At 45.9% G+C, this 16,878-nt stretch overlaps 1 protein-coding gene across 1 annotated transcript in view; it reads right to left on the bottom strand.

The window, feature by feature from the left end:
- The window catches only part of SHROOM4 (shroom family member 4), a 256,710-nt gene extending 240,735 nt beyond the window's left edge, over positions 1-15,975 (bottom strand). Inside the window, exon 1 of the mRNA XM_055393845.2 lies at positions 15,719-15,975. Coding sequence (XP_055249820.1) covers positions 15,719-15,835 — 117 coding nt within the window. The 5' untranslated portion in view covers positions 15,836-15,975. The remainder of the gene's footprint in view (positions 1-15,718) is intronic.
- Positions 15,976-16,878: the final 903 nt, after the last annotated feature.

Genomic DNA, 16,878 nt, shown 5'->3' with positions numbered 1-16,878 from the left:
TGGACACAGGGCAGTCAAAGATTTCTACTAGAAAAGCAGAGGTCCAGGATTTCAAAAAGGGAGAGACTTTCCCCACCAAAAGCAGACTGAAATGATGCCCTTGAGTAGGGCTTGAAGGTTAGACCCAAAAGGGAGGGGAGGGGAGTAGGTCTTCTGAGTGCCCAGTAAGTCACTCAAGGAACATCAGGATGGGAAATTTGGAGGCCAGAACTTCCTGGCTGTGGTGGGGGTGGGGTGGAAAGGAAATCACTCTGCCTGAGTATCTGTGTCCTGGAAGGAGTGCTAGAAAGTAAAACTTGAGCCCAGTGGACAATAGTCCCTACATCAGGCTAAAGTAGTTTGGGCTCTACTTTGTAGGTAATAGGGAAACAGTATATAATTTTAAGTGGGAGGGGGTGATCAAAGGGAGGGAAACCATTGAGGAGGCAACTACAATAGTGTAGTTGTTCCAGAAGGAAGCTTCTTCCTGCCTATCCCAGTTCTTACAAGATCCTCCTTCAAAGTTGCCCTCTCTGACTGAGCTCACTATTTTAGAGCTCATTACTATGCATCTCTTTTAAGTTGGGTGAGATATCAATGACATTTATTCTGAATGAGATTTCTAATGTTGTACTGAGGTTGGGTCAGGAACTTTAAAAAAAAAAAGTAGAAGCTTCATCCCAAACTCCTAGTTTAGAAGAAAGGAACAATGATACATCATTTCCATCTCTGTAATAGCATTGGTTGGCTTGACCCCTCATCTTTTCTAAGATCCCAATAGAGTTGCTGCATGGGGAAAGAGGGAGATGGGAGATAGGGAAAAAGGGAGCGGGGAGAGAGGGGGAGAGAGATACGCCAGCACAAGGCAAAACCTGATCATCAAGTGCTTTTCTGCGGCCTGTTCCAGATCGCTGTCACATACAGGCTTAGACTAGAGCTCGGCCCTAAATTAGAGCTCTAACCTAGAAGACGGGATAGGAGGTGGAAGGGCCCCACCTGGGTCTTAGCAGTGGGAATTAACTCTCCCTGATCCTTAATTCTTTTGGCTTTTATTAGTGGCTGGAAGGGGAGAAGGATGAAACCTGAACCCTAATGCAGCTGAGAAGGGCTAAGAGCCAAAGCCTTCTTTAAGCAGATACAGTATGTGCAGGGCCTGGGCAGGTTTCAGAACACTGTGCATTTCTCCAGCCAAAGGCACGGGAAAACATGAAAATTATATATTTAACCCTTTACATCCAGAGAGGGAGAGTATCATCCTCCACCAGACTTCTTACAGCAGAGAGAAATTGGCAAGCTGGCTCTTGTAAAAGCCAGAGCACTTGGGTAGTCACAAAAGTACCCCCAACAGTTAGATATTCAAATCAGTTTAATTCAATATAAATTACAAGCTACTTCACCTGGCCAGAGAGAAGAGTTAGGTAAAGGAACCCATGTGCCCATTAGATTTTTACCATGAAATTAGTTTTGTCTACAAGGAGGGAGGAAAGGACAGAGAAGAGACCAAGTTCCATGGCACAAGCATCTTTACAACATTCTGAATTTCAGTTTTTCATCACACAGAAAAGCAAAACAAAATTACAGTTATAGAAAGCAAATCTAAGAAGAATGGACGTAGGCGAGGGACTGGCACACCCACCTGTACACAAAGCTAACCTTACCTGAGAACTTTCTGTAAGTATACAGGGCATAGGGTTAGATAATCACTCCAAATATGCAAAAGTCTCTTAATAATAAAGTTATGTTTTTCTAGCCAGATTTGCAGCAATGAATTTGTGAAATAAATCCCTATCTCCTTTTTATTTTAATGTAAAACTCAGGATGAAAGAACAGTGAAGACACCATTGAAAACAAATCATACTTACAAGGTTAATAATGTTTTTTCAAAGATCACATTTTAAGAACCCTTGCTACTGCAGAAATATGAACAATGATATTCACAGATTAATAATACTCCACTATGTAGAGAGCATAAAACTACTGCCATCAAAAATGCAATCCAGATTTGAAACTCCAGTGGAGTTTGCCTTATCAAGCCCACACATTTTACTTTGCGTATACAGAAAATAATCCTTAAACAAGTTGGCAAGACAACTGATGTTTTTTAACAGCCTCGAACCTTTTAACATTTACAGCTTCATGTCTGAATTTTCGTATTTTGAGTTTCTTCTCTTTTTTGTTTGTTCGATTGTTGGACTTCCCCATCACTTGAAAACACTCGGTTAGGCAGAAAGAACTGCAGCCAGTAATACCTCAGGTGACTCGGCAGCCTGCAGATTGGAGGAGATAGCAAGACCAAACTATGACCAGAAAAGCCCATTAAATAACAATGCTGGCCTGTTCCGATGTCTGATGGGGCATGAGATTGTCTGGCAATTCACTCATTTCCACAACAATCAGCAGATTAGTAAATCATCTGTGTTAATCATTATGTTCCTGAAACAATAATTTGTTGTTTTAACTGACCAGTGGCCTTAAATAAACTTTTTTTTTCCCCCTGAACTGCCTATGAACACCTTACCTTGATAATCCTAAGGTCTCAGAAGAACCAAAACTGAACTAAACCCAGTTAGCCCTCCCAATCTCCATCACCACCAAGAGCCTTTTAGATTAGAAATACTGGATTCATCTCAACGCCTGCCTCTCTCTCATTTCTTCAAATTCCAATGTTATATATTACCACTACCTCTGGCAACTTGCTAATGTATTAACAACAGTCAGCATCTTGCCAAGATGACTGATTCCTTTAAAATGTCCCCTCCAGCTGTTCAGTGTAGGTCTTTCCTCGTGGAAGCACATATATGGTTGTGGTACTGTGTTAGGTGTTTTATTTTTAACACATTAACGGTAATCTTCAAAAAAAAAGCAACAAAATGGGTATGTACTTCCAACCTGAGTCCACCCCACAGCCTGATGTTCTGGGTGCTTCAGAATAACTGACTCAAATCCATTCACCTTTATATCTCATTCAGTTCAGTTCAGTTCAGTCGCTCAGTCGTGTCTGACTCTTCGCGACCCCATGAATCACAGCACGCCAGGCCTCCCTGTCCATCACCAACTCCCGGAGTTCACTCAAACTCATGTCCATCGAGTTGGTGATGCCATCCAGCCATCTCATTCTCTGTCGTCCCCATCTCCTCCCACCCCCACTCCCTCCTAGCATCAGACTCTTTTCCAGTGAGTCAACTCATCGCATGAGGTGGCCAAAGTATTGCAGTTTCAGCTTTAGCATCAGTCCTTCCAATGAACACCCAGGACTGACCTCCTCTAGAATGGACTAGTTGGATCTCCTTGCAGTCCAAGGGACTCTCAAGAGTCTTCTCCAGCACCACAGTTCAAAAGCATCAATTCTTCGGCGATCAGCTTTCTTCACAGTCCAACTCTCACATCCATACATGACCACGGGAAAAACCATAGCCTTGACTAGACGGACCTTGGTTGGCAAAGTAATGTCTCTGCTTTTTAATATGCTATCTAGGTTGGTCATAACTATCCTTCCAAGGAGTAAGCGTCTTTTAATTTCCTGGCTGCAATCAGCATCTGCAGTGATTTTGGAGTCCAAAAAAATAAAGTCTGACACTGCTTCCACTGTTTCCCCATCTATTTCCCATGAAGTGATGGGACCAGATGCCATGAACTTTGTTTTCTGAATGTTGAGCTTCAAACCAACCTTTTCACTCTCCTCTTTCACTTTCATCAAGAAGCCTTTGAGTTCCTCTTCACTTTCTGCCATAAGGGTAGTGTCATCTGCATATCTGAGGTTATTGATATTTCTCCCAGCAATCTTGATTCCAGCTTGTGCTTCTTCCAGCCCAGCGTTCCTCATGATGAACTCTGCACAGAAGTTAAATAAGCAGGGTGACAATATACCACCTGAACGTACTCCTTTTCCTATTTGGAAACAGTCTGTTGTTCCACGACCAGTTCTAACTGTTGCTTCCTGATCTGCATACAGGTTTCTCAAGAGGCAGGTCAGGTGGTCTGGTATTCCCATCTCTTTCAGAATGTTCCACAGTCTATTGTGATCCACACAGTCAAAGGCTTTGGCATAGTCAATGAAGCATAAATAGATGTTTTTCTGGAACTCTCTTGCTTTCTCCATGATCCAGCAGATGTTGGCTATTTGATCTCTGGTTTCTCTGCCTTTTCTAAAACCTGCTTGAACATCTGGAAGTTCACAGTTCACATATTGCTGAAGCCTGGCTTGGAGAATTTTGAGCATCCCTTTACTAGCGTGTTATCTCATTCAGTTCAGTTCAGTCCAGTCACTCAGTCGTGTCCGACTCTCCGCAACCCCATGAATCACAGCACGCCAGGCCTCCCTGTCCATCACCAACTCTCGGAGTTCACTCAAACTCAATCAAGCATATCTCCACTGATCCGTTTATCCAGCCACACAAGCAGTAAGACAGTGTGCAAGTTACTTAACCTCTCTGTGCCTCAATTTCCTCATCTGTAAAAACAGGGTGAAATTATTAATAGAAAACAAATAAAAGTGACATTTATGGGGCTCTGTGCTGGTTTCACAGGCCATAGGAAGAATAGCTCAGCTCCTAGAACAGGCACTCAATAAATTTAATGCATGAATTAACAAGTGAATAAATGAACAAACCACACATACCCAGATCTTGAGGAGCTCATACTGTTAGTTCACTGTAGGGTGAACCAACTGGCCTGTCACTTGTCTGTGTCCTTAGAACATGCAGCACTTGTATTCACTAGAATGAATGCCTTTCTTCCTCCTCAGCCTACCTAAATCCTATATAGCTCTCAAGACCTAGCTTCAATTCTTCCTTTTTCCACAAAGCTCCCAACCACATCAGCCTACAATGAAATCTCTTCTCACTGAACAAATGCTGCTCTTACCTACAGACATAGAGAACAGACTTGTGGTTGCCAAGGGGGAGGTGGGTGGGGAACAGATGAAGTGAGAAGTTGGGGTTAGCAGATGCAAGCTATTATATATAGAATGGATAAACAACAAGCTTCTACTGTATAGCACAGGGAACTATAATCAATATCCTGTGATAAACCATAATGGAAAAGAATATGAAAAGAATGTATGTATACATACAACTGAATCACTTTGCTGTACAGTAGAAATTAACACATTGTAAATCAACTATACTTCAATAAAGTTTTTGGAAATGTTGCTCTTAGAACCTAGCCCAGGGTTTCAGCACTTAAAATAAGGTTTCTGTTCCCTAGGCTTGCAGTAATGTCTCTCTTCAACAAAACAGTCATTTCCATGGAACAGGTCTTCCATGGTGACTATCTCTTATATTCTCTGCTGCTGCTGCTACTAAGTCACTTCAGTCGTGTCTGACTCTGTGCGACCCCATAGATGGCAGCCCACCAAGCTCCCCCGTCCCTGGGATTCTCCAGGCAAGAACACTGGAGTGGGTTGCCATTGCCTTCTCCGCTTATATTCTCTAGCACTTTACAAAGGACTCAACAAATACGTGTTGACTGGCAGACTGATTGATTGATTGGAGGCTTAATTGAGAGCTCTTAGGTAGGAGCCAAATAAGGCTTAGCATCACCTTTCAAATTGCTGTCTCTTCAAACATTAGCCAGAAATCATGTCTGGTACGGAGAAGGCAATGGCAAGCCACTCCAGTACTCTTGCCTAGAAAATCCCATGGATGGAGGAGCCTGGTAGGCTGCAGTCCATGGGTCGCTAAGGGTCGGACACAACTGAGCGACTTCACTTTCACTTTTCACTTTCACACATTGGAGAAGGAAATGGCAACCCACTCCAGTGTTCTTGCCTGGAGAATCCCAGGGACGGGGGAGCCTGGTGGGCTTCCGTCTATGGGGTCACACAGAGTCAGACACGACTGAAGTGACTTAGCAGCAGCAGCATGTCTGGTATTCCAATGTCTGCCAGTAGCAAACATCGCATTAAAGATGTCCTGCCATTTCATACAGCTTCCAAAGATGTGGTAACTTCATACACTTCATTGTTTAAGTTCAGAATTCCCTTAAGAAAATTTCTGTTTAATAATGGACATCTGTGGAATGCTTTTCCTTTCTTCTTAAATCACATACACATCTAGTATTTATATGAGATAAAGGATAAACTCAATCTCCCTCCCTACTGGAAAAAAGTGTGAATTTTATTATTTTATTTTGCAGGTGAGGAAATGGAGACACAGAAAGGAAAATGACATGCCCAGTGATGCACAAATATTGAATGGCAAATCGAAGACTGAACTTTGGGTCTTCTGAATCCAAGCTTATACTTTTTACCCTGATTTGAGATTTAGAACAAAATAAAACAATACCTTTCCTTTGATCCTGACCCCTGAGGGGCATGTATCAGTAACATTACCAGTTTTTGCAGCAGATTACATTTCTTTAATTTTTCTCTTTCTCCAGCTTCCCCCATTATACTATTACCTAGTTCTTCTTCTCTTTCTTTCACTTATGTAAATAGCTTGGGATGTGAAGTCAGACAGAAGTCAATCTGAAAGTCAGTTTTTTCCATGTGGAGTCTATCACTTATTTTCTCCTGAGCCTCAGTCCCCTCATCTGCACAATGGGGAGATCAATATCTACCTCAAAGAATTACTGTAAAATTATATAAGAATACATGTAAAACTCCTAAAAGTAGCAGTATTTACCACACAGCAGGTCCACTATGTCTCCTGTCCTACCATATCTAGGCCTGGATTGCCCATTTTGTTTCAAGAGGTTGCTGAGATCCAACCAACAGCATTATCTCCATCCAATGAGGTACAAGCACACAGGTAGTGCATCCAGATCCTTGCCTGGTCCACTTTCTGCCTGTTGCCTTGCTACTCCCTGATTACAATTTCTAATTAACACAGAGCTCCAAATTCTCAGTCAAGTCCTTCAAAGAGCATGCGAGTCAAGACCTGATACTCACCTCTGAGGCTCCAAAATGTCATCACTCACCCTCTCAGTCAGGTAAGATGACATCAAAAACAGCCTACCTACAGAAGTTTGTAGAGGAGCTTTCACTTACATTAAACACACACACACACACACACACACACACACACATGAATGGAAAGCAACAAGGCAGCCCAACAAAGACAAGGCTTTAGCTTGTCAATCTCTCATAAGCAAAGATGGGGCAGAAGCCATGAGACTCTAACACCTTTCCAGAATAACTAGTTGAACCAGCTTTCCTCCCAGCTTTAACTCATATTATCCCCAACTTCCCCCCACCCAAAGAAAAATCAATTTCTGATGGACCATGAAAGGCAGTATAGGAGAACCACTCAAAACTTCCCTGCCAGGGGCTCAGGAAGAGAGAAGACCATACAGCTGGGAATCTGCTGAGTGGCATTAGAGTGGAGGCCAGAAGACACCACAAAGGGTCTGTCCATCACTGGGCTTAACCGTTGATCCTGTCAAATTAGTCCCACCTCCTGCATTCCTCACAGATGTAACATTAAAAGACTTGAGTGAAAGTTAACAGACCATGAGGCATGTCGTCCCTGAGAACATACCAGGAAACAGCCATTTGTGGAAAGATAGGAAGTAGGAGCGTAGAGGAAAGCAAAGCCCTGGATGAACTGCCTAATGTCAGTCAGCCTTTACACCTCCACAGCCTGAACTCTGAGAGAAGATCCTGGAGCCCATAGCATCCCTTCAATAAGGCAGAAGCTTGCCCCACAGAGAGGAGGCTGAGAAGAAACAGGAGAGTACAGAGAGGTGAAGTAACGTGCCAAGATTACTCAGCGAGTTGATAAGACAGTATCAGGAATGCAACAGAGGTCCGGTCCTCCACTGAAACAGGATAGAGAGCCACAGTGTGAGAAAAGTTCTCCCGACCCAGCTACCAATTTGCTGAGTGTTGTCAAACTTTATCAGCCTTACGGCTGAACTTCTCTTCCCTCCTCCAACACACACCAGATGCATGGCTGAGCCAAGAGGGACAGAGCTGGTACAGCAGACTAGAAGGGCCCACTGTGACCAAAAAAGAAAAAAAAAAAAAGCTGAGTTCTGGACAGTGGGCAGGGAAGCCGATGAATGAACAAAGAAGTGGTGGCCCTTGAGTGAGACAGTCCCAAATGTAGGCCTCAAGCAACTTGGTGCTGGAGGGTGGAGACTGCAAACCAAAGACTGGACATGAAAGAAGGATAGCCTAGATGCTTGGAAAATGTGTCTCTGTTGCTACCAAGCAGTGTTCGTTCTGTGGCATGGCACAGTCACGGACTTTCACTGAAAGAGGAGGGAGCAGAGATGAAGTCAAAGTGGGGCTTGCGGGGGTGGGGGCAGTTAGTCTCTGAGAAACCAAGTCATCTTGATCTTTGCAATTTTAGTGCCTGGCCAGGATGGCTATGTGCCCAAGCAAACATGCCAGTGTGATGTGAGGAAGAACAAATCATCCCTTGGAAAACTAATGCCTAAGACAATCTTTCCATTTGGCTTGTTTATACTAGATGGGGTGAAGGGGTGTGAAGAGACAAACATCTATCCCATTCCCAGTTCTTAGAGCACAATATTTAGCAGGGAAATATAATACCTCAACTTTTTCATTAATGACTTAATTGAAGTCTGTCTAAAGCAGGTATTTCAGGGAAGCACCAGGAAACAAAGTACTGCCCCCACAGAAACAGTGAAAGTGATCTAGGTACCCACATAAATAATAAAAAAGGGTCACTTGCTGACTACAAGATAACTCAGGTAAACCTGTGAAGTTCAGTTTCGGAGAGATTTAACAATGCAAACACTGTATGTACACATAAATCCTGGCCCCAGCACCAAGGCTATGAGCACCCGGGAAGTGAGAGTAGTAGAAACCCCAAACCCACTTAGATCTGTGTAATAGAAATACCTAGAGCACTTGTTATCCCTGACTTCCAGATTGTTTCCCAAGATTACCTTTGTAAATAAGCAAGCTTATTTGAAACTCTGAATGCAGTTCCCTATAGACAGACTAAAGTTGTAAATAAGCAAGCTTACTTGGAGATTTGAATGCAGTTCCCTGTAGATAGAACATGATAAAAATGGTGGTTAGGTTCTGTGATTTCATCAGGGATATACTATGGACAAAAGAGCCCTCTCCAGAACTGTTCTGAACATGGCAACTATCAATAACTGTGTTAGAGGGACATGTTTCCTAGACTTTAATTCTCTTCTCCAAGCCTCTCATCCCTCAGTGATAATGAGGATTAAGCTCCATTTCAATACACTCCCCCATCAGGAGTTTAGTACCAAGAAAAGACATTTGCTCAACTCAGATGACAATCTGGTAGATGTGAGGACATGGAGAGGGGGCGGCAACGAGACTGTGGATGCAAGACCTCCAGCAGGAATGACTCCTGTGGGTATTCCAGGTACAGACAGAAGACCTCGGAACAGAGGAATAGCAGCAACAATAGGAGATTTGCAACCAGTGCCAATGACAATGTGCGCAGAAATAAAAACCTAACAGGGTTAGAGACTGCTGTGTCTAAATTCCTACCCAGGGTTTCTGTAAGTTGGAGGCTTCTTGTATGTCATGTACAATCAGTATCTTCAATCTCAAACACACCTATTTGTTCCACAAGGGGAAAATTAAGTTCATAGAGGTTATTCCTACAAATTCAAAGCCAGCAACTGGTTAAAGATCAAACAATCTGATGTTCTGGAGGTCTGATTTTTGACCAAATACCACTTCCTTCTTCTATTATACAAATTCCTTGGCTGCAACTCTTTGTAGAAACATATATGCTCCTGGAAGTCAGGGCTTATGCCTTCTCTATCATCTCCCTTAGAACACTTTTTTCAAGGCTGACCTGGACTAGGGTAAGGGTTAGGGACGATTCTAAATACACAGTGAGAGATGTATCCCTCCCAAATCTCTTACATAGTTGTCCCTATGTAGGTGCCTATGTAGAGGCCTTGAACAGGTGTCGCTTAGCAGCAGCATAGATACTTCCACTAAAACACTTTGCTTGATACAGAGTCTTCATATGACATGGATGCCAGAAAGAACCAAAGTAGTCTTCAGTTGTTTTAAAGAATGGTCCTACTCAACTTCGGTCAGATGCTTCTCACTTACTGCATTCAGCTGTGGGCTCCCTAACTCAACAGGAATACAGCCAGGCTGGAGTGTATCCAGAGTGGGAGCAGGAGGCTGGATCTCAGATCCCATAGAGAACAGCTAAAAGAGCTAAAGCTCTTTAGCCTAGAAAACTGAGACAAAGGGACATAGTCTTTGTCTTCAGACCTCCAAAAGGTTGGCCTAAGTCAGAGAACTTTCTCTTTGTGGTCCCAGAAGGCAAAACTAGAACCCACAGAGAGTAGGCAGATAGAGAATGACTGCAGCCCAACATGAGAAAAAGCTGTCTACAGTCAAAACTTTTTTTTAACACTGAACAGGACTGGCTAAGAAGGAAATGAGCTCCCCCACGACCAGAGGAGAACAAGCTCAGGGATACTGCATAGGAGGCTCATGGATCAATTAAGACAAGGTGACTTCCACAAAACCCTCCTCACTTTGAGAATCTGTGATTCCAGCCACCTCAAAGAACAGAATTCAGTTAGTAGACCTGAGTTTAGTCTGCCCTTTGGTGGGGGTGCGGGAGGGTGTGTGGCTAGTGAGGGTAGCCCTTGACTTAATCTCTGCTGTTCTTCATTAACTTTTCTCAGACAGGTCAGCATCTTTTTTCCCTCTGGTTCTGAAGGAACCTAACTATAAAAACTGTGATGTTCCCTCTAGATAATCATTCCATAAACACCAACCTCAAATCTGAGTTTCTCTTTTCTCTTAAAAACAAGTCCTGGGAGGAGATGGGAGAGAGCAAGAGGCAAAATCATTTGAATTCTGTTTAAAGGACAATGTTCAAGTGTCTTCCAGCTGGAGCTGAATTTTCTCTGAGGTTTTACAGAAGGAAAAGCCTCTAACAGGACTGGCCTTCTTTTCACTTCAGGGAGCACACGTGTGGATCACAACAGGTTACCAGTTGTATTATGACAGCCCAGCAGGCCCCAAAGCAGTGTGTAGCCAAAGCTCAGCCAAGGGTTGGCAGACATATCACCCACTTTCTTTGCTTTACTACTTCTCACCAACCTGATTTGTTTCCCTTTGGATGGATTCCTACCCCATGTACCCAAAAGCCTGCTTTCTGAGAGAGAGGAGCAGTTGGGGAACTGAGGCAGTAGACATCTTTGTTGATTCTAGAAGCAGAGATGAGGAAAGGATTCATCTAAGTAACCAGGGTGTACTAAGTTCCCAAAGAAGCAGACCTCATGAAGGTCCCTTTGTGAATGCCAAGCCCTGGTCTGGAGGTGGTTCTGGCCTGCAACATAACTAAGAAGGTTTCACAGAACTATCACTTCTCACATAACACTACCTGTGCACCCAATAAGAACTCAAAGTCACAGCCAAATCTACTGCCAGGCCTCAATCTGACTTGATTCACATCCTCTTGAAATCTCAGGTGTCGCTTTGTGTGCTTCAGTGGTGATGAAGGAGAGACTAAAAACTTAAAGAGCATGCCCTGCCCTCTTCCTAAGCTAAGGATGCCACACAGTATTAAGGTTTGCCCAATTTATTCTCCCATCATCTGTGCTAATAAAGATGGCGCAGGTACGGCTACCCCCATGTGGCATATAGAAATCTTGGGTCCAAAGAGGATAAAATAATACAGCAACATCAGTACACACTAAGCGGAGGAGGTGAAACTTCTTTCTCCTCCAGGCTACTGCCCCACCCGACCCTACTTTGTTTCAGAGCAGTAAGTAACTACTGGTCACTTCCATTTCTGTGCCAGATAGAGACAGTCACAAAAATGGACCAGGAAAATGGCAAATACATAGGATGAGTCTGTTTCTGCCATGTCTTGTCCTCCTCCCCAATTCTCCTCCTCCTCCTTTTCCTACATCCCCCACTGGTCTCCACCCTCAGCCAAACTCAGGGCACATTTCCAAGAACTCAAAATGAGTATAGGAATCTTACAATACAGCTTAGCAGCTCTCTCTGTCTCTCTTTCACATACACACACCACAGGAAGATACAGTTTGAATCTCTGAGACCTCTGAGAGGCCCTATTTGATGCATAATCACTGGCACCAGAACACCAAAAAGGTCACCCATCCCCCAAAGTGGATATTTTCCAGCACAGGGAGCCTAATTCATGGATGACTGTCTACACTGTAGAGGGGGTAGAGGGAGAGCCCTAGGTAGCAAACAGCCCAAATAGTCAAATCTGATTAGAAGAGAATCTCCACTTCTTTCTGACAGGCTCCCTGGGTCAATAACGTATTAAGGGAGGGTAAGTGATGTACCCAGGATCCTGGGGCTAGTGAATGGAATAGCAAATGAAACAACTGACAAAGAATTAATCTCCAAAATATACAAGCAGCTCCTGCAGCTCAATTCCAGAAAAATAAATGACCCAATCGAAAAATGGGCCAAAGAACTAAACAGACATTTCTCCAAAGAAGACATAAAGATGGCTAACAAACACATGAAAAAATGCTCAGGAGGATTCTTTACCACTAGCACCACCTGTGAAGCCCCAGATCAACTGGACTTCAATAAAAATAATAGTTTTTAACAAAGAAATTCTCCAAGTAGTGGAAAATATGATAGATTTGGAGCCTACCACCGACTCACCACATGACATACCTATGCATGCCAGTCAATACACCACAGCCTCAGTTTTTCCATCAGTTTCTCCACAACCTTCCTTGACTGCCTCACCTGGTGGCTGTAGAAGGCTAATGAGAAAAAGAGATGTGGAAATACACTATAAAACAGTAACACTGCGTGCAAATAGAAAAAAGTGTCATCTTCCTCAGTCAGAAACCCTTCTAGGACAAAAAGAGTCAAAGCCAGCTAGCAGAAAAGACTGGCTACTAGACTGTCACAGTCTTATTTAAAGACTTGAACCTCACAGTAGACATGGAGACATCTAAACCCAGGGAGGGCAAGTGACGTACCCAGGATCCTGGGGCTAGTGAATGGCAAAGCAAGGATTAGAACCCAAGTTTTCAATCTGCCAATACAATTCTCTTTCTATACCCTTCTATCCCATCCCCACCAACGTGTGCAGACTAAGGCTATTTCCAAGAAGAAAGCCGTATCGTTCTGAAGCATAAAGGGAGAAAAATTAAAAGGGGATTAATGAAATATGCCACATACTATCTAGGCAAGAAAAAAAAAATACAGGTAACCACTGCACTTTACAAAACTGCCATGGCCCCTTTAAATATAGGGCTAACCAGATTATATGGGTTTCCCTGGTGGCTAACACAGTAAATAATTTGCCTGTAATGCGATCCCTGGATTGGGAAGATCCCCGGAGAAGAAAATGGCAAACCACTCCAGTATTCTTGCCTGGAGAACCCCATGGACAGAGGAGCCTGGCGGGCTACAGTCCATAGGGTCGCAGAGAATCAGACATGACTGAGTGACTAACACACAACCAGGTTATATGGACTTCCCAGGTGGCTCAGTGAAAAGAATCCACCTGCCAATGTAGGAGACATGGGTTTGATCCCTGGGTCAGGAAGATACCCTGGAGAAGGAAATGGCAACCCACTCCAGTATTCTTGCCTGGGAAATCTCATGGACAGAGGAGCCTGGGGGGCTACAGTCCACGGGGGTGCAAGAGTCAGACACAACTTAGCCACTAAACAACAACAAAACAGGTTATATATATAGCTGGCTTTTACTGTAAGGAGTCAAGCTATTTGGAATATATGGGAGAAATGATTTTACCCCCTGCATAACCAAATATGTGTAATAATGAGCCTTCATATATAACAGGGGTCAAGCGTACCTTCAGCAGAAAGGGAATCATTAAAAGGCACCCTGCCTCTCAACACACGAGTCACTTCCTCAACAGCTTGGCCAAGGAAAGCTTCATCTACCCTCAAATAATCCTCCAGCTAGACCACAAATTGTTGGCTGCCCTGTGCTTAGTAACACCCCCTGCCATGTTTGTGCTGGCTCACAAAACAACCCAGGGCCACAGCAGCAACCACTCTCTGGGGTGCCTCTCAGGATGGGTGAGCCCTGGGCAGAGGTGGAGAATGACCTTTCCGAGGCAGGTTGTCTGGGCAGACTGGGAAGTCTGCAAGTGGTGTCAGGATAAAAAGAAAGGGAGGAACTACCACACCATGGAGGGCTGTATAGACTGTTATGACCTTGGTGGAATGTAGGGAGAGGAGGAGTTTGATTAGAACAAAGTCCTGAAGGCCAAGATTCCCCTCCTCAAAGGGGTTGTTTGAGACTGTTCAAATTAAAAAAAAAAAAGCTTATTCCTCCCTCCAGAGAATACTGGAGTGGGGGGTGGCATGACAGTAGGTGACAAAATCATCTTAGGCTGGTTAGAAATAAATGACTAGTATGAGGAAAAGGGGTGCTGGGTGAAGATCTGGGCTGGTTATTGGTGTTTGGAGAAGGTAAAGATTTCAGTTTTCCCTGACAGCCCCTCAAAGTTTTGCCTCAGCATACCTCAGGCAGCTCAAAGTGATAGGCACTCCCCGTGACAACTCCCCAGGATTGCTAAGAGTGTGGTCCCAAGGCCTGAAGAACCACCTACACTAACAAGTTAACCAGCAATTTGGTGCCTGGCAATAGGGCACAGGTTTCTGCAGGGGTGTGGCGGGGGGCATTCGCCCTCCCCTCCTGAGATGTGACCTACGTTAAGAAGGCAAAACAATAAAGTGACATTTGTTACCCACAGAGAAACCACATCTTTCTGTCTCCAGCACAAATCCACGTTTTCCACCTCAACTGCAATTTGAGCGGATTGCAAGGGGAAGGGCTTTTCAGAGAAACAAAAACAATCTTAAACAAAAAAATCGGAATAAAGTTCATGAAGTTCATTCCCTTGGCCATCTGGTACCTCAAGGTGAATCGTCCTGCAAATCTCTCTTCCCAGTTACAGCCCCGGCGGCCTCCACCCCCTACCCTCACCCCTACTCGGGGGTGGCTTGCTCAGGGGGGTTCTGGAAGGCTCCGGAGAGCACCTCTCCCCTGTCCTCAGCTGCAACTTGGCTTCCAGCAGACCACAGCCTCCTAAAACAAACAAACTCTGGCGGCAGCGGCGGCAGCTCCAGCACAGCTGCGCTCCATGGCGCAAAAGTTTCCTCCACGCTCCTCAACGTGCAGGAAATCTCGCCGGCGCTGGGGCAGGACTCCGGTGGGAGGGAAAGGCCGAGCCGAAGCCGCAACGCCCCGCCGACTGAATGGATGTGCGCGCGTCCGGCCGTGGGAAGTGAGGCTGACGAAAGCCACCGACGCCTCATCTCCGTTCCCACACCGGACCCTCGCCCAGTAATCGGCCCAGGCGGGATGGCCCGGCGGTCGATCCAGGAGCAGACACCGCGAAGAAAGCTGCCAAGCCGCCTAGCCTGTGCCTTCAGCCCCTCGCTGTGCCACAAGGGCGCGGGAACTTCCAAGGAGCAACTCCCAACAGCTACCACTTCCTCCAGCTCCAACGGCGGGGAGCCAGCCGCCAGACGTTGGGGAGCAGAAGCGGCCCTCGAGCCCTCTCGGGGGTGTCTGCGCGCGGGGCTATAGCCCCGGACCGGCCGCGCTCTCATCCCGCGCTCCCACCACCCCGCAGGAGTGTCTGTGCCGGGGCTGGTGGCCAGACCCCCAGTGCAGCTAAAGCTCCATGGTGGGGGGAGGCGGGGGGAGCGGGCTTTCATCCCCAACTGCGACCAAGTTTCACAGTTGGTCTGAGGGCCGCGTCCCGCTGCAGCCTGAACACCCGCTCGCCCATTCAAAGTTGGGCACTGCTCAGACAGAGCAACTAGTTCTTACCTTAGACACCGTGAGCGGTTCGCAATGTTCCAGACCCCCCTTAAGGGTGAAGCCCCAGGGCGCCCCCCCTTGCAGCTGCACAGGGACGTACTGGAAGGACCCAGGCCGGTTCTCCATCCTCCGCTCGGCTCAGGCGCGGCGGGACTCCTTTTCTGCGGGGGCTACGTTGCCTCCGCCCCCAGCGGCTCCGCCACCATCGCCCTCCAGCGCTACACCACCCCTTAGCGCCCTGCTCCGCCTACTCTCCTGGCTGGAGACGCTCGGGCAGAGAGCGAGCGCAAGGAGGAAATGACACGGAGCTGGAGAGAGGGGGAGGGGGGAGGAGAAGGAGGAAAAAAGAAAAGAAAAGGAGAGGCGGAGGGATAGTGCGTAATGGACAAGAAAACGGAGCAATGGGGAGGGTCAGTCAGTGGGACCTCGCCTATAAGAACGCTGGGGAGTGGGAGCGAGGCGAGGCTTCACATCAATTGTTACATTGTTTCATTCAAGCAGCTCCCCCCGCCCGCCGCCTCCCCCCCCCCGCGCCTTGGTCCTCCCCCTTACTGCCGAGTTCCCCGCCCCTCCAGCCAGCCAAGGCCAGAGGAGGTGAAAGTCGTTAGTGTGGATGGCCCGCGTGGCTGAGTGGGCTGAAACGCTGGTTTCCCGATTAGCGCGTTCATATTTCTCTGACTGCCTTTTTCTTCTGAAGGCCCCGAGAACCGGGTCCTGGGAGGGTTACAAAGCTGCTAATTTGTGGATCTTGCCTAGAGGGATGGAAAGTCAAGCAAGCACGCCAGGGAACACAGTGGGGCTGTGTGAGTAGGCTGCTCTGTGTGTGCGAGCTAGGTGTGTGGGGTCATTATGAAACATTGCCCTGGAGCATAGTTTAAATAAAGAAGCACTTTGAGGATGCCCCCTGCCCAGGCTCAGCCGCACCCTGGCTCAGCGCTGGCGTTTATGGTTTATGGGTAGCACTGTGCTTGTGTATATTCCAGTCATCTGGAGTTACTGGCACGGCCTTGCACTTGCCCCACTGAGATGACCAAGCCAGGAATCAGCAAACTTTATGACTAGCAGTATTGTTTTCACTTCTAAAGAAACCTACAGGAAAGAGCATCCATTGATAAGCTGGTCAATTAACAGTGTTGTTCCTTTTGGAAGAATCGGCTTTTAGACAAGGG

Source organism: Moschus berezovskii, chromosome X, assembly GCF_049115385.1.
Source record: "Moschus berezovskii isolate FMDL1 chromosome X, NW_MosBer_1.0, whole genome shotgun sequence".
NCBI lineage: Eukaryota > Metazoa > Chordata > Mammalia > Artiodactyla > Moschidae > Moschus > Moschus berezovskii.
Note: the sequence above shows the minus strand (reverse complement) of the source record. Positions and strands in the feature narration are given on the sequence as shown.